Genomic DNA, 27,801 nt, shown 5'->3' on the forward strand with positions numbered 1-27,801 from the left:
AAATATTTTCCTATATTTTTTTCTTTCTAAAATTCGTTTTCGGAAGTCTTTCTCTCTCCTTCTTTCCAAACTTGCAAACAAAGTCTTAAGGTTTTGGGTTGAGATGTAGCGTCTCCATCTCTTGTGGTCCTGAAGCATTGGTCTCGTTGGTGCTCCCGACTTTCTCGGATTCACCACTATCAGAGTTGTGGTTCAACTTTTTGGGAGATCGAGAGCTAGCTCCGGTGTCGGCTCCTGTTATAGGATGTGGGAGTCTCGTACTTGTGGAGGAGAATGTTGAGTGGAAGTAGTTAAAGTCCTACATTGTATATGAATGAGTGAAATGTTAAATTTATAAGAGAGAGGATCCGATATGATCCATTTACCTAATACCTTAAAGTTTTGGGTTGAGATGTGGCGTTTCATTCTCTTTTAGTCCTCGAGCATTAATTTCATTGGTGCTCCCAACTTTTTCAAATTCCTCAATAGTCTTCCTATATAAAATATTTTATTATGTCATTTTGTATTTATCCACTAATATAATTAATTTACCAAATATTCAAATTAACTTATAAGCGGTCAATCTTCACCTATAAACTAGTATCAATAGTCATATACTATAAGTTATCTATTGTCACACATCAACTATCAACTATTTGCATCAACTATCAACCATTTTTATCAAATAGAGTCTAATCCAGTTATTATCCAAGTAATTAAAGTGAATCAAATTCAACTGAACTAAACTCACTTTCATCTCAACCTATAGTAATCACATATAAATATATTATTAATTAACTTGCAATACATTTAAAATTGTTAACAGGCTTGCTATTTCTACACCAATTTTCCATACACCATATAGTACACCGTATACTATTACAAAACAAAATGACATGGCACAGAAACCAAAGTAAATATGTCTTATTAAAAAATTAAATTTAATATGTCTTTTGTATATATTTACGGTGTAGTGTTAGAAAAGAGTGTACACATATCTTTTCTCAATTGTTAATTCAGATTAATTAACTACTGTATATCTTTTAAAACTTGAATGGAATTATATATCTGTTAAATTAAACAATCTTTTAATAACGATTAACCATATTTATTTTTTAAGATTGTGTAAAACAACCAACACATTTCATAATCATGATACAGTGATAGAGTGTGAAATAACACTATTGTACTACTGCTTGTTGATTTTATTCTGTCATATTTATTGGAAAGATAAAAAGACATTATTCTTTTGGTTGATGCACCAACACCCTCCATCATTAAATACAAGACACTATAATCTAGAAAGACCGTGACACTCTTTCTGTATTCCACTTTTCACTATGCCAAAAAAAACCACACAAGAACAAGTTGAAGAAGACTACTGTTTTGAATGCAAAGATGGTGGACAACTTGTTATCTGTGATCACAGGTATGTAACTACTGTATCTTCATCATCTTAATCACTGCATTGTTGTTTCATTACATGTTTATTCATTTCAGGAACTGTGTAAAAGTTTATCATCCTAGGTGTGTTGAAAAGGATGAATCGTTTTTTGAGACAGAAAAATCTTGGACTTGTGGTAAGCAAGCCTCTTGGTTGATATATTCATACTATTTTTTACTTTTTAGCTCCATGCAAATGCTGTTTTTGCATGCATTTTGTATTTTCAGGTAGACATAGTTGTTTCAAATGCAACAAATACTCTAAGTTTTGTTGCCTTGGTTGTCCAAATTCTCTATGCAAACACTGTGTTTCCGCTTCCGAGTTTACCGTAGTTAGAGGTGTTCATGGCTTTTGCTGTGATTGCTTGGACTTAGTTGAGATTCTAGAACTAAATTTGGACCATGACTTGGAAGGGGTAAGTTTATAAACATGGATTGTAGAAATAGTTAGTTACCAAAAGTTTATACTAGTATGGAATTTTCATTTGTCTGTTTTTTGTAGAACAAATTAAGTTTGGATGATAGAGAAACATATGAATGTCTATTCAAGGAATATTGGGAAATTGTTAAGGTGAGAGAAGGACTGACTAAAGAAGATGTCCTCATCGCGCTTCTCCGCAATAGAAGACAGAAAGATTTTGTGCCTAGTAAAAGTCGCAATGAAGGCGATGAAGAGAAACAAAATGACACCGGAAGTAATGAAGATTGTACTAGTAGTATGCATAAACCTAACAAAAGGAAGCGGGAACTAGAAACCGAGGATGAAAAAGATGAAAAATTGTGTTTTGTGTGCAAAGAGGGTGGTGGAGAACTTGTTATCTGTGATCACAAGTAACTAACTCCTTTTCTTTTTACTATTTTTTGTAAATTTTTTTATACTTTCTTTGATCATCTTAATCTCTACACTATGTTTATGAATGTATTTTAGGAACTGTGGAAAATCTTATCATACAAACTGTGTTGGAAAAGATGATTCTTTTTGTGTAACTGCAAAATCTTGGACTTGTGGTAAGCCTCTTGGATTTGATTTGTTCATACTATTTTACTTGTTATCTCGAGCATTATAGTACTAATTTGTTACATTTTTCGTTCGATATTATGTATGAGAAAGTAATGTTTCGCATGCATTTTCATTTTCAGGTAGGCATTGTTGTTTCAACTGTAAAAAAGGCGCCAAGTTTCGGTGCCTTGGATGTCCAAAGTCTGTATGCAAAAGGTGTTTTTCTGCTTGGGAGTTTACTGAAGTTAGAGGTGGTCAAGGCTTGTGCGGTGACTGCTTGGAGATAGTAGAGATTATAGAACAAAAATTGGACTGTGACTCAAAAGGGGTAAGTGTTGTAACTTCGATTTGTAGAACGTTTACTCCGAAGGGGGAAATGTGATCGATCCCTGTGAAATTTGTTTGATCTTTGCAGAACAAAATAAGCTTGGACGACAAAGGAACGTATGAATGCCTATTCAAGGAGTATTGGAAAAATGTTAAGGTAAGAGAAAGATTAACCGATGAAGATATCTCAGCTGCACTGCCAAACCGTCGAAAAGGTAAAGATTTTGAAACAAGATGCAGTCAAAGCGAAGAAGGAAAACCAAATGACATCGACAGTGATGAAGATCATACAGCTATGCATAAGGAGAACAAATGGAAGCGAAACGGTTCAATGGAATTTGTCGGATGGGCATCAAGACCTCTCGCAAACTTCCTTGCATCCATAGGTAGATATGACACTGAAGTGCCGATGCTGCAATGGGGTGTAAAATCTCTCATATGTAAATATATTAAGGAGAAAAATCTGTATCATTCCAAAGACAAGAGAAAATTCTTCACTGATGACAAGTTGTTTCCTATATTTGATAAGAAAGTAATGTCGATCGATCAGATAAATTTGTTACTCGAGTTTCACTATGCTAAAAAGTCGGATGGTTCAAATGGAAAGGAAAATCATGATCAAAACAAAAACTTCTCTACAGACAAGAGTCATATCGATGATCAAACATGTATGGAAAGCAGATTATCAAGGTTAACTGAAAAACCTCTAATAAAAAAAGCCGATTTTTTGATAAAACCTGGACGTTATGCACCGATCAATGTTGATAATATCAGGCTTATCTATCTCAAAAGAAGCTTGGTGTTGGAGTTATCAAAACAGCGTGAAAGCTTTGCGAGTAAGGTTGTTGGAGCGTTTGTTAGAGCCAGATCAGATTCCAATGATCATAAGCAAAGGAGTTCATATCATCTCGTGAGAGTCATAGGTGTTGAACATGCTGAAACGTCAAATGAAATACTCTTGCAAGTGTTTTTCATGCCTAAAGCGGTTTCCATTTCTGAGCTTTCGGATGAAGATTTCACAGAGGTAAATGATTTGCGATGAACCTATTGTTTTCCTGGAATCAGCCTATGAAGCTCTAGTTGGAATGACACTCTTTCGTTCTTAAAAAATAGTACCTGTTAATTGTGTTTTTTTACTTACAGCAAGAATGTGAGGATTTGCGGCAAAAAGTGAACACCGGCTTGATCCAAAAATTAACTACTGTAAGTTGTATGATACATGCCAGGGGGATTTTATCGTTTCGCGGAAAGTTTTAGTTAAGTTTTCACTATTGGCATTGGCAGGAGGATCTTCAAAAGAAGGCTACAAGTCTTCATGAGGATATGACAAAACATGTACTCATTCTTGACTCTGATAGTTTATTATATCAATTCTGTAATTATTTTTTGTTTTGATGTTTGTTTATGAATATGTTCCTGATTGCGAAGCGCCTAGCCTATTTGCAAAAGCAAATCGAGTGTGCAAATCTCAGAGGAAGAATAAAAGAATATCCTTGTTGTAGCATATATAAATGATTATATAAATTCTTAGTATCATAAGACTATAATACTGTATCGATTTTCTGCAGCACAGTATGTTCATCTCCGCGACGCTTCCATGTGAATAAAAAAATGTATATGTATCTGTTCCATATTTAGGCTAAATACAAGAAATAGTTTGCTTATTTATAAGTCCGAAGAAATATACTATATAGCTTCCTTGACCATTTGTGCTGTACAAAAATGGCATTATTAGAAGAAAAGGAAGAGCTTGAACAGCGATGGAAGCATGAACAGCTGTCAAGGCGCGTGCCAATAGTCCCTGAGCTTATGGAGGTAAAATGTGATGATTCTGATGATTCATAAGTGATGATTAAACTTGGTATTTTTAGCGGTTTAGTTTACATTTTGGAATCGTTGTTTTTATGTCTTGTTTTTCGCAAGGTACGAGAAGGACTAACTGATGAAGATGTCAATGCCACACTTTCCAACATTAGAATTCATGAAGACGAAGAAGAAAAACAAAATGATACCAACATTCATAAAGATTGTCCAGGCATGGATAAGCCAAGCAAACGGAAGCGGTGCAGTTCAATTGAACCAGAACCCAATGAAGAAGCAGAAGATGAAGAGTTGTGTTTTATATGCAAAGATGGTGGACAACTCGTTATCTGTGATCTCAAGTAAGTAACTTGTTTTCTTTTTCCATTTTTTTTCTCGCTAGAAACTATTTATTCTCTTCTTGATCATCTTAATCTCGACATTGATTGTATCATTATATGTTTATTTATTTTAGGAGTTGTAGAAAAGTGTATCATCCAGACTGTCTCGATAAGGATGATTCGTTTGTTGAGACGGCAAAATCTTGGACTTGTCGTAAGCCTCTTGGATTTGATTTATTCATAATATTTACATGTTAGCTCCATGCAAATGCTATTTATGAGGTTAACGGATACAAATTAAAAGTAATGTTTTTGCACGCATTTTTAGCTAGGCATTGTTGTTACAACTGCAATAAACCCGCCGAGTGTTGTTGTCTTGGCTGTCCAAACTCTGTATGCAAAAAGTGTGTTTCTCCTTCGGAGTTTACTCTTATTAGAGGTGTTCAAGGCTTGTGCTGTGACTGTTTGGAGATAGTCGAGATTATAGAACTAAAATTGGACTGTGACTCCGAGGGGGTAAGTGTCGCAACTTCGATTCGTAGAACATTTACCAAATTTATGCTATAAGTACTTATATATAAGCTATTTCTATGTTAACCAATGAAATTTGTTTGTTGTTTTCAGAACAAAATAAGCTTGGACGACAAGGAAACATATGAGTGTCTATTCAAGGAGTATTGGGAAATTGTTAAGGTAAGAGAAGGACTAACCGATGAAGATGTCTCTGCTACACTGGCAAACAATAGAAAGCAGAAAGATTTCGTGCCTGATAAAAGTCGCAACGAAGGCGAAGAAGAAAAACAGAATGAGACCAAATGTAATGAAGATTGTACAAGTATGCATAAGCTGAAGAAACGGAAGCGGTGCAGTCCATTGGAATTTACCGGGTGGGCGTCAAGACCTCTAACTAACTTCCTTGAATCCATAGGGAGATATGAAACTGAACCAATGACGCAATCGGGTGTAAAATCTCTTATATGTGAATATATTAAAGAGAAGAACCTTTATCATCCCAAAAACAAGAGAAAATTCCGCACTGACGACAAGTTGTCTCCTATTTTTACAAAGAAAGTAATGTCGAACGATAAAATATATTCTCGTCTTGAGATTCACATTGCTAAGAAACCGGATGATTCATCTCGAAAGGAAAATCATGATCAAAACAAAAACTGTTCTACAAGCAACAAGAATATCAATGATCATTCATGTATGGAAAGTAGATCGTCGAGCTTAATAGAAAAGCCTCTTCAGAAAAAAGTCGATACATTGATAAAACCTAGTTGTTTTGCATCCATCAATGTAAGTAATATAGCACTTATCTACCTCAAAAGAAGCTTGGTGTTGGAGTTATCGAAACAGTGTGAAGGCTTTGTGAGCATGGTTGTTGGAACATTTGTTAGAGTAAGATCAGATTCCAATGATCATAAGCAAGGAAATTCATATCAACTTGTGAGAATCCTAGGTAATACATTTTACCAAGCAATTTTATATTTCTCAATATGAAAACTCTATGTACCTTATTGTTTCTATTTTATATCTTTTAGGTGTCATATACGATGAAATGCCTAATGGAATACTATTGGAAGTTTCCTTCATGCCTAAAGCGATTTCCATTTCTGAGCTTTCTGAGGAAGACTTCACCGAGGTAAATGTTTTCCGGTGAACCTATTATTCACTCTTTCATTCTTAAGATATACGTTTAACTGTATTGTTTTACTTACAGCATGAATGTGAGGATTTGCGCCAAAATGTGAACACCGGCTTGCTCCCAAAATTAACTGTTGTAAGTTGTAGGATACATGAAGAAAAAATGTATTAGATTCTGTAGGACGATTATAAGTTTTCATTCGTCGACTATGATGACATGATGAAATTCTTTCTTAAATATATAGCAAAACTTTTAACGACTTTGTTTTTGGCACTGGCAGAAGGATCTTCAAGAGAAGGCTACAATTCTTCAAGAGGATAAATCAAAACGGGTAATCATGCTTGACTCTATGCTTTTTAATATCTATCTTTTTTTCCATCTAATGTTCGAAAACATTTGTTCTATAGCCTAGATTAGAGCATTGGCTCTATCTACATCTAAATCTTGGTACAATCTGTAATTGTTTTGGTTTTGAAGTTTGTGACTTTTTTCGCATTTGTACAGCTTTCTTATTTACTGATATTCCTTTCTTTATGAATATGTTCCTGCAAGTGGATTGCAAACCGCCTAGTCCATTTGGAACATCAAATCGATCATGCAAATCTCAGAGGAAGAACAAAAGAATATCCTTCTTGTATCATATAGAAATGATTATCTTAATTCTTAGTATCATATGTACTGCATCCACTTTCATTTCTGCGTCGTATAACTCTGGAGTAATATACTATATTGCCTCCTTGACCATTTGTGCTGTACAAAAATTGCATTACTAGAAGAAAGGGAAGAGCTTGAACGGCGACGGAAACAAGAACAACTGTCAAGGGGCGTGCCTTTCGTAGTCCCCGAGCTTACAAAAGAATCGGATGATTTTGTGTCTCATACTGATGAGGATGTCTCTGCCGAACTTCCCAACAAAAGAATTTGCAAAGATATTGTGTCTCTGCCGGATGATTCGGCTGAAAAGGAAAACCATGATCAAGAGACAAACTTCTCAACCAACAAGAATCATATCGATGATCAGACAAGTATCAAAAACAGATTGTCAAGGTTAATGGAAAAGCCTCTTATGAAAAAATGCGATGTATTGATAAAACCCGGATGTTTAGCATCCATCAATGCCAAAAATATCGAGCTTATCTACCTAAAACGAAGTTTGGTGCAACTGTTATCTAAACAGTCTGAAAGTTTTCCGAGTAAAGTTGTTGGAACCTTTGTTAGAGTAAAAGTAGATTCCAATGATCAGAAACTTAGGAATGCTTATCATCTTGTGAGAATCATAGGTAATAATTTTCTAATACATATCTTGTTTTTGCTAGTTGATTCGTTTTTTTTTTTTTTTTCCTATTTTGAATGATTGATTATTTGTTTTGTAAAACATTTAGATGTTGTGCATGATGAAATCTATAATGGAATACTATTGCAAGTTTCTTTCATGCCTAAAGCTATTTCCATTACTGAGCTCTCTGACGAAGACTTCACCAAGGTAATTTGCAGCTAACCTATTATGTTCATAGAATCGGCTAATAAACTCTAATATTCTCCAGAAACTCCATTAACTGTGCTGTTTTACTTGCAGGAAGAATGTGAGGATTTGCGCCAAAAAGTGAACACTGGCTTGCTCCCCAAGTTAACCGTTGTAAGTTATATGATACTTGCGGGACAAAATTTATCGAAAGTTTTAACTATCTTTTCCCTATTGGCATTGGCAGGGCGATTTTCAAGAGAAGGCTACGAGACTTCATGAGGATAAAACAAAACATGTATTCATTCTATACTTCTATGCTTGTTAATATCTATATATATTTCTCTACTATTCAAAATTTATAGTTTTCTAATTTTCTGATTTCTGATACATTCTTTGTTTTATGAATATGTTCCTGCTAGTGGATTGCAGCACGCCTAGCAAATTTGAATAGTCAAATTGAGCGCTTAAGTCTCAAAGGACGAAATAAACAATATCCTTATATGAATTGTTGGTATCATATTTATTATTGTGTCCATGTTTTCCTGCACATTATGTTTGTGTCGGAGACTAAATATGTAGTATATTATAGTGTTTCCTTGACCATTTGCGATATACAAAAATTGCATTACTAGATGAAAGGGAAGAGCTAGAACAACCATGGAAACAAGAACAGCTGTTAAAGCGCGTGCCAACAGTTGTCCCTGAGTTTATGGAAGTGAAATACGATGATGCTGATAGCAAGGAACATAACTAATATCTTCTTTCTGTGGTATTGTGTAGATAGTTATTTTGTAAGTTGGAAGTAGAAAAAAACTAATATCAACTAACAAGTGATGATGAAACTGTTTTTTTGGATCCATAAGTGATGCTGAAACTGTGTTGTAGTGTGAATGTTTGAGTTTTGGGGTAAGTTGAATGTTTTGGAAATTGAGATATGCATTAATATTTAGTACTACTTATTTAGAACAAAATATGGGAAATCATGGTTCATGTCAGATAAGTGAGGAAATAGAATTTTTGTATAATGTATTCATCAAATCAGGACAGAGCTTGGACCTTCTTCATTGAGCTCACTCGAAGTTCTTGGTGGTGTTCTGCGCTTGAACCTGCTTCATAGAGCTCACTAGAAGTTCTTGCATTGGCATCATTTTTTGAGAATTGTTAGAAACATCTTGAGTTTTTGGGGAACCATTTGCTGCTATCAACTGAGATTGCAAATTCGGTTCTGGCCTATGAAAATCAAAAAGACATACGCAATTGTTCCAATACTTGAGTTCGTTTTTGAAATCCTTGTGATAAATATGAATAAAATGGTATTAGCTTGAATAAAAAACAATGCAAAAGTCATTCTAATGATCAATGATTGTGGCCATAACAATACATTGACTATTAGGCTATAAATGTATTGTTATGGCTACAATCATTTATCATTAGAATGACTTTTGCATTGTTTATATATATATATATATATATTTTAATTTTTTGAAATATGAGATAAAATGATGCATGTGTTAAATGAATGGTTTTTTTTATTGACTTTTCTATGCATTAGATAATTTGAACGATAGAGTGCTAATATTGTAGGTCATACTCCTCTCCATCATACCAAAAGCTTGTTTCCGCTGTGTCCATATTCTAATTCCCTATTCACCGAACAACTCTAATTCCCCAACAGGACAAATGTCTTTACGGCACATATAAGGAGGATCTAGAAAATATAAAATGGCATTACTATTATGGGTTAGGAGAAAACCATAAAAAGATTGAAAAACACTCCCACATGTCACAAGGATAGTGAAAAGAGGCGGCATTGAGACAATATCTAGCTAGTCCATTTTATTCCACAAAGCATACTTCTTTTGACTCTTTATACTCAAATTACATTGCTTTAGGCTTCAAGAGAACCAACCTAGAACCTCACTGGAACTGGAAGTCCACAAAGCACGATACCACTACGTTTAAAACTGATTATTCTTGCATTTTAAATTATGGGATTAGTATCTTAATCTGGCCCATTTATACATATTATCAAAATCTTGTCATCATCATTATCTTGTTCAAATTTCAACTGTGCGTGCGTGCATGCATTGAACAAGTAAAAAGGAATTAGAATTCCCATAAAATAAAATGTTTTTTTTCTTTTTATATGAAAACCACACTGTTCATTCATCTCTATATTTATTACATTTTCACCAAATTTGTATACTGGTAAACATGGCCAAGAGGCTATGTTGTGAAAGCATGGGAATGAGGAAAGGACCATGGAGTGCTGAAGAAGATCATATACTCATTTCTCATATTCAAACACATGGCCATGCAAACTGGCGCGCCCTTCCTAAACAAGCCGGTCAGCTCAAATTCACATCCTTTCTTTTCTTCTTTGTCTTAATTAATTCTCCGATTCTCAAGAGAATCAATAATTTAGTCGGAAGATAAATAAAGTCTGATTAACGCGATTCATGTTTTTATTTCTTGGTAGATGGATAACTTGTCTAATAAGATATATGTTATGATTGTTCAGGATTGCTAAGATGTGGTAAGAGTTGTAGGCTTCGTTGGATAAACTATTTGAGACCAGATATCAAAGGAGGAAAATTCAGCGAGGAAGAACAAGATTCCATCTTAAAGCTACATCAAATTCTTGGAAATAAGTGAGTATATAGTTTCACTTATCATACACATGTAGCATATACTAAAAAAATGTGATTGATTAGTGACTCTTTAATATGATCAGATGGTCTACTATTGCAGCAAGATTACCAGGAAGAACGGATAATGAAGTAAAGAATTTTTGGAATACACATTTGAAGAAAAGGGTTCAAAATGCCAATATTTCTAACTATTCATATACTACTTTGCAAGAGGCACAGGCAAGTGACGGTTCTAGTAGTTTAGCCTCAAATAAGGATCCATCTATTGTTTCTTGTGATACTAATTTAGAACAAAGTATGGGAAATCATGGTTCATGTCAGATAAGTGAAGAAATGGAGTTTTGGTATAATGTATTCATCAAATCAGGATAGACATCATCACTAAATGGAAATCTAGGATACTGTCTCATGTGTACTTCTTTTTATTTGCAAATGTTCATTTTCTAGGTAGAGTTAGTTTGGTGGTGCAAATTGTAAGAGGAAAGATAGAGTTAGTTTTGTAACGGATTTTTGTTTTTTTTAGTGTCTTAGATTTAAAGTCCCACAACCTAATTTGCTCGCCTATACAAAATTGTGTTAATTACTAGCTATGGATTTTTGCAGATGATACAAAAATTATTGGAGAAGAGAGTTGGAATAATTTTTGGTATATGAAGTCTATATTAAGGAGTTTTGAACTTGTCTTCGGGATACAGATAAATCTATTTTAATATATAAAAATGAATTACCACCAAATTGCCTTAATTACCCTAATCACAAACAATTAAGCATGGTTTTGCATACCCCTGAGCGTCATTTTACATCTAATTATGATTACATTCCAAAAGTTTATTTAATGCAAAACTTCTGTATTGGAATATGAAAAAACCTGCACCGGTAAACTCGAAGAATTGGTCAAAGGTAAACAATATCCTAATGAAAATCAATTTAAAATAGTTTTATATGCCCCTAAAAGTAATTACACACCTAAACCTATTTAATTGCAGCAGCCTAATTAATTTAAATCTTTTATTGGAATATGAAAAACGTTGCAACACGTTTTAGTCTGCTCAATGCATTGGAACCTTCAGTTTTGAAAAACCCTAAACCCATTCAATTTCTTTCCTCCATCTATAAAGTCATACTCTTCAAGGAACATGCCATCAATATTCTTCATTTTATTCTGTTCACTTTTGAGGTTTATTTTCTTCCTCTTCCCCCATTTTCCCGTCTTCCTCTCTTTCAATCAATACCATCTTCCTCCATCTTGAATTCTATGCTTTCGTTTTCTATCCATTTTATAACATCTTCCTGCATTTTTCATTAATATAACCCGAAATACATTAATCTTTTAACCATTCCATTAATAATCGTTTTTCATCCATCCAATAGTGAATCTGTGTGGCATTAACAGGGCTTCGATTTCAAAGTCCAAAAGAGAAGATTTTTTATTTCTTATATTTGCAAATGGATTTTGCTTTTATGATTAAAAATTTCAAAAATAGATTTCAAAATTATGGATTTAGACTCTATGAATTATTTCCTTTTCAATTTTGTTAATCAATATTGCTTCAGAATCGTTTCAATATGATTTGCAGATTTGCAAATCTGTAAATGACAAAGACAAAGAAATTTTGAAAAAGTGAAAAGTGAAGTCTTGACGGTGGGCCTATGAGAAATTGAAATAAAAATGTTTGCAAATATGGTCAATGATATTGACTATGGGAAAACTGATAGATCTCTCAAGTTATAGCTATGGTTAGATTTCTATTAGTATTGTTTTTCCATCATGTCTATTTTTTTCAATATTCTTATTCTTCTATTTGTGATTCCTTGGTTTTTTATGGATTTTTTAGGGTTTCTTCTAAAGTTCCTGATGTTGAGATCATAAATGAAGAACATGTAACATTAGCTCCATTTGCATTTTATTTAGAAAGGTCTCTTCAACCTCTTTCATTCATTCATTATTTTTACTATTTCCACTAACAAACATTTTAATTATGATGTTCTGAAAAATTTGTTTTGTTTTTTTTTTTCTTTTAGGAAAATTAGACTGAGGATGAGTCTCTGTGTATTTTCAGAGATTATGTTACTGGCTTTCTTCGAGTAATCATTCTTATATATTCTTACTCTTTATAGTTTATAATATATGAATTTCAATCTTGATTTTTCTGTAGTAACTTAATTAACTAAATTATATTATATTACATTTATAGAATAATTATTGATCAATGTTTTGCTCTGTTGAGGATGAAATTAACGTCCATTTCGTTCCTTTCAGTTGTGATTAACTATGTGCCCTCTATTACTTTTCTGTTTGCAGTCATTTTAAAGTAACCAATTTAATAGGTATACATCATCATAGTTCTAAATTATTTTTGAATAAAATATTTTTTGGTAAATTAATTAACTAATTGTTTATAATGTGCAGGTTGGAGCACATGAAGATAAAAGAGGTAGCATGTCAAGCCAAAACGATTGGTACTGCAACGCAATAACATTTGCAGGAACATTGCTGATGGCTCTGTATAAAGGTCATGTAGTTAGTGTTGGGAAGTCGTCTATTATTCATGCTACAAGCCAGGCTGAGATTGTGAATGATTCCAATAATAACCGGTGGATCATAGGAACCTGTGTCCTCCTCATTGAATATCTTTACTTTTAAATAAATTACTTAATGTCTATAATTTGAATCAATAACCCACTATCTCTATGCATTCTAAGAAAAATAGTTAACCCACTATCTATATGCATTCTAAGAAAAATAGTTATAGTTATTATTTGCTGACTGTATGCATATTAATTTATTCATTCTAAGTTATATATCACTTCTCATTGTTTCTCAGATTATTTTTTATCCACTTTTGACAATATAAGTTTGGTACTATAAAAGTTGATTCATTAAATTGGTTATTATCCTTTTTATGAAATAGTATTTATTTAAAACAATGTGATAAACTTGATGAAACAATGATATCGCATACTTAACTTCTTGAAGTAAGAATTTGCATGATTTATTTTAATTTCAAATTAATAGATACAAAATTATCTAATTATATTTATTTATTACAAATAATAATATTCTTGGTTACATGGCATATCATAATTAATAATAATTAATATTTAGATCACAATTTATTTGAAAGAGAAAAATAGTAAATGGCTAAAAAAACCCGAAATATAATTTATTCAAAATTTACATATATTTTAGGAAATTATTTTTCGGCAATAATTCAGGAAAAATAAAATATTCAACCATATTATAGATAAATTACTTAATTCTGATTTATTTATTTTAAAAATAAATTAGATATACAACATAATCCCCAACTATTCAAACCTTCTGAAACCCTAATCTTTCATTTTCTCCTCCCAAACCAACAATGCTTTCGAAACCTCCAAAGGTAATTTCTTTAATTTTTTTTTGCTTTTCATCGATCAGATTTTACTTTATACTTTTTTGAATTGATAAGTCTTTTTAATATATTTTTATTAAAAAAATACTTTTAACGAATTAATGAGAGAAAAATGATTTTTTTTACTGTTTTGTTTAGACTTAAATATAAGGAAAATGAAGTCTTTATGCTGAGAAATCTGGAGGAATTTGATTTTTGTTAAATGTTGACAGAAAAATCAGTGTTGTACTCAAATGTTGATAATTTTAGAAATTAAGGTGTTTGATTTTGGAAGTATACTTAATTCCCATTAAAATTAAAATTGTTGATTTCACCGATAGATATCTGGATACCTTAAATATTTTGTTTGGTAAGTTGGTGATTGATGTTGTTACCGTGAGAATTTTGTTATCTTTTTTTCTCACATATTTACTTTTCTTTATTTGTTTGTTTGATTTTGTTGTTGGGTTGAATTTACTCAAGTTTTTGTGAACTGAGTTTGGATCCTGTAATATATCTGATATCACCACAAAATATTCCACTTCTCTATTATTTTTTTTACTATTAAACTTTATAATTACTATTGTGGTACCATATGTTTTGCAGTATCAAAATTTTGAATAATACAGTCACACTAATATGCTCGGCAAAAAAAAAGAATGGCACAACTGTTAGTTTTATGTTACAAATGTTTTATGTTTCTGATAAAAGTATTGAATCATTGTGATTGCTACAGTGCATGCCAATCTGCTTTGTAAGGAAAGCGTGATCGTTCTTATTACAAGTTATCCATCATTATTCCGGCCTATAGGAATTAATACAGATAATGATTCTATGCATAGCCAACACAGATTCACATTATTATGTCGATTTTCAATGGCCTGTTAATAGTGGTGGAGCCTATACGAATTAATGCAGATGGCTTTTTAAATCTTTTGCAAGTTGAAGGCTATTTTTGATTTCTATGATGTGATTATGAATATGATTATTAATATTTCATTACTACAAGTTAAACACCAACATCTTTTAATAAAAATTCCAATTACTCTAATAAAATAATTATTAAATCAATTAAATGATATTTAATATTTTAACTAACCTGATATAAATGAGATGGAATATATAATTGAAGATAAATAATGAGGTTTAAATATGTTTAATTGTATTGCAATATGTTGTTTATATATAGATTACAAGCCTTATAAATAAGTAAATAATTGATACTATACCCTACCATTTTGATGTTTTTTTTTATTACATAATTGAGTATAATTATTCTATTGTTTTAAAGGATTTTTTCATTACCCTTAAACGTAATTACAATTTCTAAACGTAGATTTTATGAAAGGATTGTAGTAATATTTTTCTAACCACTCATTATTATAATAAAAATATATAATGGGTGGATATGGGATAATGGGAAATGAGTCCCTGTAAAATAATTATTCTATTAATGGGATGTAGTAATATTTTTTTAACCATCTATCAATTTGATTTATTTGTGATATTCTTTTAAAAAAAATAATATATTAACTATTTTTAATTGTATGTTCATCTATGAGAATGTGAATATCGTATGTCCATCATTCAATTAATATTATTATTATTATTAATGAAATATATTTTAAAAAAATTAAAATCAAAGGGAAGAAATTTAAAATGGAGATTCTATAGTGAGTGGATCATCTAAAATTTAAATTTATATTTAATATATAATAATAAATATAAATTGTATTCCATTACATTATAATTTTATAGGCAACAATAATTTGCTTCTATAAAAAATTGTTTCAATCAATTAAGTATGATTTCTTTTATAAATTATTTAAATAAAAATATCATATACCTGATAAAAAATGATATATATTATTATTACATGATACAAATAAAAATAAAATTGACATGAAAAAATGTTAGCATTTATTTATGATAAGATGTTAACATTTATTCTAAAAGTTGATACATATATTTGTTTTTATTAAAAAACATGAGAGAATTATGATTGATGAATAAACAATTTTTTTTATGAAAGACACAAATTTATTTCTTTTTTATATTTAAAACAAAAGGCTAAGATATCAACTATTATATATTTATTTATTATTTATAAAAATATTATATATAAGTAGTGTACATGCTCATATTTAATTCTTTAAAAAAAAACTTTTAATATATTTAATTGAAAAAAAATTGATACATGAATTTCACGGGAGAGTTTAAAATTGGGATTGCAATTTTCTCACGTAAAGTTTCAAAAGGAAGCATAAGATTTCACGGGAGAGTTTGACTACGATTCTCTCATATAAAAATTTCACCAAAAATAAAATATGTAATATAAATTAGACAAGCATACTGTATATATAAACTTCCAATTAAATTATTACCATTTTTATTATGTTACTCTTTACGTGCCAAATATTTATGTTTCAAATAATTCAAGCACGCTTCATTTCTTTTTTTCTTTTTCCAATTTAATTATTTTGATTCTCAATGTTAATTGTATCTAACAAGTCTTAAATGCATTATTTTTTAACAGAAAGGTCGCACATGAAAAAAGAAGAGTCACAAACACCGCTTTTGAACCACAGTCCTTTCTAATTTCTTCCGCACAATGTTATTTATTACTTTAAATATATATTAATCATATTTAATCATATTTGACCTAAAGTCTTTTCCCAAATCCTATTATACTTCCAACAGTTTTTCTCGGTTAAAGAAATTAACATATTAGAAACAGAAAATTAACCTTTTGAATTCCCACTCTATTCATTCATCAAAATTTTGTTTCGATTTATAGTAGATTTATGATTCACACCAACCTCTACGTTTGGTTTACTTGCCTTTTATTTATTAATGTAATTTTTTTCCAGTGACAAAGAGTAAAAAATTTGACTGCATCAAGGACATTAACAAAAAAAAAATGGAGATGGTTCGATGGGAGAACAGTCTCATTTTTCATTAAATTTTCATAATAATCAACATTAAGAGCTTATTAATAACAATTATACATTAATCAACATAATAAAAATATTATGTTGAGTTAACAGTCCCAAATTACTAATCATAGAAATAATAATATTTTTAAAATTAATATATAATAATAATAATATCTCTAAAAGTTATTTATGGCTAAAAAAATTCACACAATTAACTTTTTTGTTTTGTTTTCCAATCCTAATTTATTTAATAAAATATTAAATAGTTTTATTTTATTTTATCGCAATCCTTTGTCATTGATTAAACTGAACCTGTTAGACAAAAAAATAGATTGATCTGATATACTGATCTGATATACGTTCATCCATATGGTGAAAAAGTAAATGACCCAATAGAGGTAGATTTTAGTTGTAGTAGGTTTTAGTTGTAGGTGGTAATAATTAATAGTCTTTTTTAATTAGAAGTTTGAAGAAAATGTCATTGGAAATATGTAGTTTTAGGTGATAATAATTAGTCTTCTTTTTTAACATTTGCAATTATTAATATTTTTTAAGAAATAATTGATCTACTATTATAATAACTACTATCATAATAAGAAAATCGATGTCTACCAAAATTAATTTCATGTCCAAGTTTAAACAAATATTTTAATCCGATTTTCATGCCTTCAATTGTCGTTTTTCATCATCAACTCATATTAGCATGCCTTATGTCTTTAATATTTGACAATATCTAAAAACAATCATTATTTCTTTTGCATGCTACAAGTTTTCCAATCAATTCCAATATCTAAAAGTAATCATTACGGTCAATTAATCATAAAAAGTGAAATTCATATAACTCTCTACCTTTCATACAATATCAACAAATATATAGTACCTTGACATAATTCAAATTCAAATAGAGGAATCAGTATAAAATAATTGTAAATAAACATACAAAAAAGATTTTGTATAGAATTAAAAATTAAAAATTAAACGCATATAACACCTTTCAATACGCATTATTGTATCTTTCCCATTGAAAATAGTTGACATTAATTATAATTTATATTCATTTCTTTAATATCTATAAAAAAAATATTTGACATTAATTCTAATTTATATTCATTTCATTAAATATATCAAATATAAAGAAAGAGTTGGTATAAATCTTTTTCTGTTAAGATTATAAATAAAATTATAAGTTATTTTTTATTTAATAACTTATTTATTTTTGTTATTGGATATGCAATTTGAATTAAATATTTTTGTTTTTTTTATTCCATTACATTAGTATTTTTGATTCGGTATGAGTAGCTAACAAAAATATGAGAAATTAACGACATATATGTGATAAGTAACATTAATATTAATAATATACATCTTTTGTACAAATTTTTCTTTGGTAAATCAAATTAAATATATATTTAAAGTTAAATCTCATAATGTGTTGCATTGAATTATAATATGTCATTTCATTATTTTTTGTTTCTTGACTTATATAGATGTTATAATTTTTTTTGAAATTTTTAATTTTGATAATTTAAATTTGCAATTTGAATCATGCTCATAAAAAGGCGGGTAGACATACTAGGGGTGGGAGCCCATAAAAATTGATAATGTGCGTCTGCGGAAAAAAAGGCGGGTAGACATACTAGGGGTGGGAGCCATAAAAATTGTTGATAATGATAGTACATAATAACTACATTATCTCAATTTTTATTTATTTTTTTACTTTTTATCAAGAATTATATTTTTTCAGAGTTAAAATTGTAATCAACAATAATAATTAATTATCTCTAATATTATTTTATTTTTTATCCAACATAAATATCATCATTGAAAACAACTAAAAATTGATAAATTAAATTAATATTGATATGATAATCATTATTGAAGAAATTATTTCGCTTAATTAATATATATTTTAATAGAATTCTTTAACCATAACTATATTATATTTATTTAATATTTATACCGACTTTACGTGACCCGTGCGGGCGCACGGGTCCTTTACTAGTTTTCTTAAAAGCAACATTTTTGGGTTACATTAAATGACTATTTTAAACAAGCAGAGTCCACTTTTCTAAGATGCAATGTTGGAGGAGTCTTCATTTGTTTGTTGTTTGCTGTTGGATTGTGACGTTATTGATGCTTTATTTGGATTAATAGAATCAGATGGAACGGAGTGGAATTGGATGTAATGAAATGTATTTTATTGTTTGAATTATTTATAAAATTGGATGGAGCGGAACGGAATTGAGTGGTATGAATTTCATTCCATTTCATCAATTACCACTATATTCACTCCCGCCAATTTGGGTGGAATGAACAATTTTTCTTATTCCGTCCTAAAATTTTCTAACAATGAAATGATATCTTTATTCTCCTCCGCTCCGTTCATTTCTTGATATCTAAACATCGCCTAAATGTCACTCTTAGTAGTATCTATTTTTTTTTGTCATTTTTTAAAATTCCGAAAATAAATCTCTCGATTGTGGGAATTTAATTTTTTTTTATGGGGTGGTGTGAATAAAAAAAATTGCATGGGTAAAATTGGAAGATGCGTGTAAAAACAATGAAGAAGGAGGATCAGGAGTAAACAGTGTTGAGAATTTTAATGGTGATTTATTGTGTAAGTGGAAATGGCGTATATTAATGGAGCTCGGAGGCATTTAAAAAAAATAGTTTGCATTTAGCTATGGGAATTTGATTGAAGAATTAACAATATCAAGTTATGCAATTTTAAGAAGGTTTGATTCTTTACGGTGGCGTGATTTGATGTTGATCTATTATAATGATTCCTTGAGGCAAAGTTGTTTTACAAAGAATCACTACCACAAAATATATATTTTGTAAGATCATCTTACTATAGTCATTTAGTCAACTGCAGTAATAATTCATTTTTAGGCATTTTTAATTTGTTATTTTTTAAAAGACATTTCACGACGGTCAAACCTAACAACCGGAGTAAAAAAAATACCTGGAGTGGCAAACTTCGAATCACAACACCTACAATTTTTTTTATTTTTTTTTGGTTATAAAATGGACATGTCACTTATAATCTTATATTTATATTAAAATTGTTGTGAAATTGATAAGCTTTAATTCACATCAAGGAATTTGATGTGTGGGAACAAAGAATAGTAGCAACCAAAATAAATAGTCTTCAACAATAATAACCAATAAACAAATAATTTAGCCGAAGAAGATAAAAATAAGGCGAGAAAGACAAAAAGTTTGCTTGTCTAGTTCGATCAAATGATCTACGTCTGTCATACCCCAAATTTGTCCTACCCTTTCGATTTTATCTGGCTTAAGCTCATGCATTTCATAGTCTCATGTACACACCTCCCATTAGGTCACTAACATAACTCATGCATTAATTAATCAATAAGCTAGGCTTGGGATCAAGGACTTGGAGCAGATTAGGGTTTATGTCATTATCAAAGGCTTTATTGAGTTGGTCTTCATCGTCTTTTGCAACTAGGTTCAAGTTTGGTTTTACTATCATTTGGGACATTAGGCTACTCAATTACATGGATTGCAAACCATTGGTTTTGGTTCTTACGCAAGAGAAAGGTGTGGATTCATTGGGTTTCATTTCATCAAGTTGGTTCATCTTCAAGTCAATTATTGTAGCTATTTGCAAAGGGTTGGATGAGAAATATGGTGTTTGTTTCGAGTCTAAGGATTGGCGATCACGTCCTTCAACATGTTCGTTGGTGCTATGGATTCAAGCTACAAATTTGAAAATCATTGGAGTTTTAATTGGTACACATTAAAAGGAGAAGGGATTCAAACGTTATCCAAGACACCAAAGGCATCCATTAGGATTCAAGATCATTACAATTCCAACTCATACAAATATCCATAAAATTCCATCAATATTCACTCAACCATTACATTCAAGCTATTACAAGTTCAAGGCCATTCAAAGGACCAAGTTGCAAATATCACTCAACATTCATCAAATTCTAATTCGAAATCCACCACACCATTCATCATTTAAAAATCCAAAATCCCATTACAAAATCAAACCACAAAAGAATCACACCAAAAAAAAAAACATTGTTAGCCTATTGTTCCTAATTTTACTTCACATCCTCAAGCCTTTCATTAAGCTGCCACCTCTTAACAGCCTTACATTCACAATAAAAAACAGTTACATAACACTTCATACCACATCTCTCACATTATAAACTCACACACTTCAAGCCTTATGCATCATTCACAAATAGAACCCATTTCATACCAATCTTCAAGCAACTCATGAGCAGTAATAAGATAATTCCACAAACAGTGTCCATTACATCATTTCGACTTCATTTCAAATATCCCTATAAAACTACATTAAAAAGAAGGTCCTACATCCTATACATCCATCTTCAAAGCTTATTCCTTCATGATTTGCTACAAAATCCGGGGCCGAAACAAGCTTGCACAAGACAATATCTCCAAGATAAACTCTATCCATGCACGAAGCGGGCTGCACTACAGTTTCGAACCTGCACTAGCAAAGAAAAAACAAATAAGTTTGAATCCGCGTCAGTCCGAAAACAGAAATAAACCAAAACCGGATCGCAATTGACAAGGAGACGTTGCGACCTATCATATAAGTTTCCATTCATAAACTCATCCTAACATCATTAACAATTCAAAAGAAAACATGCATCCTTCAAACCAAAAACCTGCTGCCATACACATTCAATGAACCCTTTACAAGTACTAGCAATTCTAAACCTTACTAACAGATTTCCTAATTCCCTCCCAATTAATCAATCATTCTAAAACCCATTGCAGCCTATTAACTCCTTGACATATCAAAACCGGCCCTGTTACCATATTCAGTTTAGCCAATTTTCACATCATAAAAAACTACTAATTAAACTGACCAAAACAGACTTGCATACACATACTACCAAAATAAACACATATCAGTACCCCTGCAAAATCCACACTCATATTACTCAAAACCAATTCAAAAACTCAGTTCAAGAATGCATCCATACTAAATTTCAAAACAGTTCCGCGCTAAACCATACAAAACCACTACTAAATCATTTCCAATTATTTCTAAACCTTCCAAAACCATGTTCGAATTAACCACTAACAGCTATATCCTAACTGTTGCAAAACTGAATCTTTTTTACCATACACTCTAACTCACCTCACCATTAACCACATGCCTTCTCATTCGCAACCGACGTACATTCAATTAACATTGACTATAACAGTTCTGAGGTTTTTACCATACAAACTTACCATATTCAAAACTGCCCCGAAAATTCCCCAAGACCCACATTGCGCTCAATCTTGTCACCAGCCCAGCTTCATGTACAGCAGATAGATGTTCGCCGAGCCCTTGATTCAACCATTCCAATATGATCCACGAGTACCCTGCAAAACCAACAGATAAAACCAGAACAAGTCACTAACTGTTTTAGCAGATCAATTAACATGCTAATTCCTGTTAACTAGCATTTCCCAACTAACCTCCATCTAACCTATACAACAGAAAACTAACCTTTCGAAATTCCTAGCCATTAATTTCCAGTCCAAGCTATAACAGTGTAACAAATCTACCATAACTAACCATAAACTAACAGCCAGCTCCTACTAATTGTTTTCAGAACTTCATAATAGAATCACTCACCAACAGCTCCTATACTAATCCAAAATGGTGTTCTGCTTGCTTCCTATCCACCCTTCAGGCCCTTGCCACATTCCAACCTACAACAACAACAAAATCATAACAGTCAGTTTTTCCATATATACACTAAATAAAACTTAGTCCCACATTCAAGAAATCAAAAAAAACTCATTGCAATCATATTTTAGGTCCCACATTCAAGGATTCATCATCATTACCCAATCATTGCCCATATAAAAAGTCAGCTCCACTCACCTGCAGAGGGGGACCTGGAAGCACTATCACCAGCCTTCTTCATTGTCTCGCTTGCAGACTTTGAAAGGAGAAGTGTAAAACCTCAGTGCAAATCCTGTTCTCAATTCCCTTCCTTTCACTCAGAGCTCACCATCAAGGTTGCTCAGAGCCTGCATCAAGCTCTGAACCAAACCTGGGCTTAACCTCAATCCCTCAACACTCAACATCCCTACCTCACCATTTCACTCTCCTACTACGCTATTCCTCAGCCACTCTCATCTTCAATCATTCACCAACCTCCACGCCATAATCATCGCTCCCTCGAAACTCTGCAATCCTCGTCAGCAACAAACAACAACTCGACCTCATACTGATCACACGCTCAACAGAAATCCAAAGCAAAAGAAGAATTCGAAAAGAAGAAGAAGAAGAAAAAAAATCAAGAAGAGAGTAAAGCTCTGAGGGCACGTTACCTCAGTTCGCAATCGTCATCTTTGCCTTCGACTCAAACCGAGGTTCTTCTTCAAGACTTTGCGTTTAATTCGCGACGAAGCTTGAGGGCACCGTATCTGAACTTCTCAATCTTCGCCTCCTTCTGCATATCGAGTATTAGGGCGATTTTAGAGGCTGAGCTGAGATGGTCTTCGAACGGACTTGAGGTAGTGGAAAGAGACGAGGATGAACAAGGTGAGAGGGTTGGCGATGGGTTCACGGTGGCGCTAAGAGTCTTCGGCCGGAGGTGGGAGAAGAACGCCGCCGATTTCGTTGAGTGAAGCAATTTGAGGATCTCCATCGAGGTAACCCTAAATCCTCTTTCCGTATGTATTTTTTCGTTTTTTCTATTTTTGATATCATATGTTTTTTACTTGAAAACGAATGAATCTGTTGGATCATCACAAACCTTGGGCTCACGAATTGCTACTTCCTACACCCCATGTGGCCCATCACACCTTTTTTGTTATGCTGAGAAACTGAACAAAAACGCCCCCTCCTGGGCCTATCCTTTGGGCCTTCGCCCAGTTCCTAAAACACACCATCATTTTCTATTTTGCATCCCCTGACCACGTGTTCTCTTGTTGACATAGTTTTTGGTTATTAATCCCCTTTTTATAAAACAATAAAAACCCTAATTTTCTCATTAGATTTTTTTTTTGGATAATAATAACATTTAGAATCACACCTTTTTGCCACATTTTTTAAGTTCTAAAAACAATAAAATCATTAAAAATTTCCTTGTTAGATTTTAGATCACTTTATTAGGAATTAATCTTGGTCCCACTAATCTTTTTGAACTCATTTCTCTCATAAAAACCATAAAAATGATAGTTTTGTTAATTCATTTCTTGTGCTATATTTTGGATTGTTCTTTCCATGCCACTTTCAATATTCTACTTACCGCTTTATTTTTCATGCTTCTTTTAAATCCTAACCTTAGGTAGAAACCATGATAATAATAAGTAGAATTCCTCACTCATATTAGGCTAGTTTTCTTAGGCTAGTTCTCTTTCTTTTCAACCATAAAACATCTAAAAATACTTGAATAAATTTCCCTTAAAAAATGCCAAGAAAACTCATAAAAAATGACTAATAAATACTTTGACTAATAAAAAGGGAATGGAAGCTTGTAACTTCTCTTGCTTAAGGGATGTTCGAGTGCTTGTGGCTCCCTTGCTTAAGGGTTCCATTCAGGCGTAAGTTCCCAACCTCTAAAAAACACAAACCAAAGAGTAACTCGAGTTTCCCTTGCTTAAGGGATTTCCTCGAAACACTCAAACTCTCTCTCTCTCTCTTCTCTCGCTTTCTTAAGGGCACCGTTATTTCCGCTCCATTGCATCCTAGGCTGTCCCCTTGTGCAAGAGCGCGAACGTTAACGCCGCCCAACTAAAAAACACAAAAACAAACAAAAATCGTGAGCCGAACTACGGCGCTCTGATTCCTGAAAAGGATACGTAGGCATCAAGTCGCGGGGCTTGAACGAGCACACTTGTAAATAATTCCTTCTTTTCCCCGTATTTCTTTTGCATTCATTCACATATAGACATAGACATAGTACACACCCTTTAGATAGAAACAAACATAGGTGGATACCATCGAGTACGATGGGCGCGAGGGGTGCTAATACCTTCCCCTCGCGTAACCGACTTCCGTACCTTGATTCTCTGGTCGCAAGACCCTGTTCCTTCCTTTGTTAGGTTTTCTGATATTCCTTTCCCTTATGGGATAAATATATTGGTGGCGACTCTGTTCATTTTTCGCGAGCGTGCGACAGCTGGCGACTCTGCTGGGGACAACCTAAGCAAGTCGATCCTAGCCTTCGTTTGTTTTATTTTATTGGGTGTTTATTTGTTTCATGTCTATATCTTGTATATATGTTTGCATGTTTATTTTCTGCTTGCATATCATGTTTATTTCTGTTTGCATCATGCATATGGATTATATTTTGTGTTCCTTGGGGTCTTCTGTTCTGTTTTGCAGGTGGGGGGTTTGTATGAGGTAAAAGGCCCACTACCCAGGCCAAGTGACACATAGGATTAGCGTGGATGCTCATGTTGACTACCGTAGCGCTTGCTATGGATGAGTTCAATATGAGGTACCACAGCTGGGCGAGGTTCTTTCATGGAACACTGTGTCTGGCACGCTTGTTGCCTCAAACACTTTGTACCCCATGGGAACTGTAGACCCTAGTGACCATTAGGGACCACTTGTCCGTGTCTAGACTACATACCCGTGAGATTGGGGTGGGACAGGAAACCTTGGCTCCTACATACCATTGCTTCTTCATAGTTGAGGTCGAACCTTTATTTGGTCTGTTCTCATGGTGCTTGATTTTCTGGTATTTCAAAAAGGGCGTCGAACCTTTGATCCTGTGACATTTGGCCTGTACAGAGGTTTTACATCAGTTATTCAGAGGATTGTGTAGTGGTTACTAAGATTATATGGACCTTGATCACATGCCTTTGCATTGCATAACATCATTGTTTCACCCACTTCATTTGTGAGGGATCCTAAAGTCTATTTTCGAAAAAGGAATGAAAAGAAAAAAAAAAGAAATAGAAAAGCAAAAAAAAAAAAAGGAAAAGAAAAGAAAAGATATTCTATACAAAAATAAAACAAAAAAGCTTTGATTCCAAAAGAGAACAAAAAGTGTGAAAAGACTTTAGGATCTCTCATAAACGAAACATGCATTCATACTATCATGCATTTCATGGTTCTCTCAGATACTTATGGGACCCTTTCTCTTCAGATTTCCAGATCAACAACAAATTTGACTTCTCACCACCACGACTCCAAAATCAACTATGGAACAACTCCGTGAGGAAATGGATGAGATGAGGGAACAAATGGGTCATTTTATGTTGGAGATGCAAGACTTGGTCCATAATCAGGATGCACTAAAAGAAGAGAATAGTCAGTTGAAGACTCAATTGAGCTTGGTCATGGAAGTTCTGAAGACGGTATTAAGGAAGGAAGGGGATGTTGTTCCTACTGCTGTAACAGAAGTTGCTGATCCCTTCTCTTCAGTAGGATCCCTTCCCACTCATGGAATACCTCAGGAAGTTCCTTCTCAACTCCATGTGCCATTACCTCCATGCCAATCTGTTCTTCAAGGAGGCCAAATGTGTGGGAAAAAGCCTAAGATACCTCAGAGAATTCTCAATCCTATCCCGATGCCTTACGCTCAGTTACTTCCTCGTTTGTTGGAGCTTCAGTTGGTTGAGCTACGAGAATTGGCTACGCCTGAAAAGCTTCCCCCCAACTTTGATGCCAATGCTCGATGTGAGTTCCATTCTGGGGCACCTGGTCATGATGTTGAGCATTGTAGGGCACTGAAACATCAAGTTCAAGATCTCATTGATTCAAAAGTGATTTTGTTCACCCCTGAGGGTATGTTTGTTCGAGGAAATGGGGTTCCAATTGCGGTGGAAGAAAAGGTTGATTCATACTTCTATGTCAGATCTACTTCAAATCAGAAGCATAATGCACCATCTTAGGTTCCAGGCTTCCCACCTCATCAGCCTCAATTTGTTTCACAGTCAGGTCAAAAGAGGAAGACACCTGAACAGAATGGGTACTGGAATCATTGCCATCAGCAGGGTCTACAAATGCCAAGGAGACCACCAAGAAGGATTGACCCAATTCCTATGACCTATGGTCAGCTGCTTTCCCATTTGCTCAAGGATTCTTTGGTCCAACTAAGGGAGTTTAAGCCCCCTCCAATACCAATTCCTCAAGGATATGACTTAAATGCAAGGTGTGAGTACCATTCTGGGACATCTGGACATTCAACTGAGGATTGTAATATTCTGAAACACAAAGTCCAAGATCTCATTGACTCCAAGGTAATATCATTCACTCCAAATGGCCTGCGCATAAAACGAAGAGTTCATGCATAAGTGAATGCCCGTATTCCAGAAAGTATCACAAAAAAAAAAGAAGAATAAGCCCAAATGGAGTCAAGGCTCCTCAACATTGGCAATCATCATTTCATTTCCGTATTCTCACTTCAGTATTCCCTATTTTGTTGAAAACTACTTCCTTGTCTGAGTTGGTTGGTATGATAATAATAAAAGCACCACAAATTCTCGAGCAACTTTGTCATAATCTTCTCCAAAAAAAAAGGAATCAATAATGTTTTGTAGAAGCGTCTCAAGGTTCTTATGCTCAGTTGTATCCGTGGAGGTTGGTGTTTCAGTTGGTGTTTGAGTTCTCTTTGCAACAAACAAGTTCTCAGTTTGATGACCATGCAAGGTTCCTCCACTTTTGATAATGAATACTTCTACAACATCTATGCTTGGGGCTCCCGCACGAGGGATAAGCAAGACGTACTCTTATCTTGAGCATTGCATCACTCGCATTGCTCGAATCCCTAAAGCAAGGCAAAAGTTTACGACTCATGGGTGACTTCGTTGGAGTTCTCTTTTGGAGTAATCTGAAGTGTTTGGAAAGAACTGCAAAAAGTATTCAAGA

General features: G+C 32.9%; 2 protein-coding genes and 1 long non-coding RNA gene across 3 annotated transcripts; all 3 read left to right on the plus strand.

Annotated features, from left to right (window-relative positions):
- The first annotated feature begins 1,265 nt into the window (after positions 1-1,265).
- Positions 1,266-8,957, plus strand: LOC131612876 (uncharacterized). Its single transcript, XM_058884624.1, has 25 exons — positions 1,266-1,408; positions 1,480-1,559; positions 1,651-1,838; positions 1,925-2,253; positions 2,351-2,430; positions 2,563-2,750; positions 2,838-3,773; positions 3,893-3,952; positions 4,034-4,084; positions 4,178-4,236; positions 4,468-4,564; positions 4,673-4,911; positions 5,025-5,104; positions 5,219-5,406; positions 5,515-6,352; positions 6,435-6,535; positions 6,614-6,673; positions 6,819-6,869; positions 7,091-7,161; positions 7,295-7,818; positions 7,921-8,021; positions 8,115-8,174; positions 8,248-8,298; positions 8,423-8,493; positions 8,619-8,957. The coding sequence occupies exons 1-25, from the start codon at positions 1,320-1,322 to the stop codon at positions 8,755-8,757; spliced, it is 4,731 nt and encodes a 1,576-aa protein (XP_058740607.1). The 5' UTR covers positions 1,266-1,319; the 3' UTR covers positions 8,758-8,957.
- Positions 8,958-10,217: 1,260 nt separating this feature from the next.
- On the plus strand, positions 10,218-11,319 carry LOC131612877 (transcription factor MYB13-like). The gene is made up of 3 exons (XM_058884625.1): positions 10,218-10,350; positions 10,525-10,654; positions 10,738-11,319. The coding sequence occupies exons 1-3, from the start codon at positions 10,218-10,220 to the stop codon at positions 11,024-11,026; spliced, it is 552 nt and encodes a 183-aa protein (XP_058740608.1). The 3' UTR covers positions 11,027-11,319.
- A 375-nt stretch (positions 11,320-11,694) lies between these two features.
- LOC131612878 (uncharacterized) lies at positions 11,695-12,739 on the plus strand. Its single transcript, XR_009287493.1, has 4 exons — positions 11,695-11,831; positions 12,232-12,391; positions 12,490-12,570; positions 12,677-12,739. It is a non-coding gene; the product is annotated as an uncharacterized LOC131612878 (long non-coding RNA).
- The last annotated feature ends 15,062 nt before the right edge of the window (positions 12,740-27,801 follow it).

Source organism: Vicia villosa, linkage group LG6, assembly GCF_029867415.1.
Source record: "Vicia villosa cultivar HV-30 ecotype Madison, WI linkage group LG6, Vvil1.0, whole genome shotgun sequence".
Taxonomy (NCBI): Eukaryota; Viridiplantae; Streptophyta; class Magnoliopsida; order Fabales; family Fabaceae; genus Vicia; species Vicia villosa.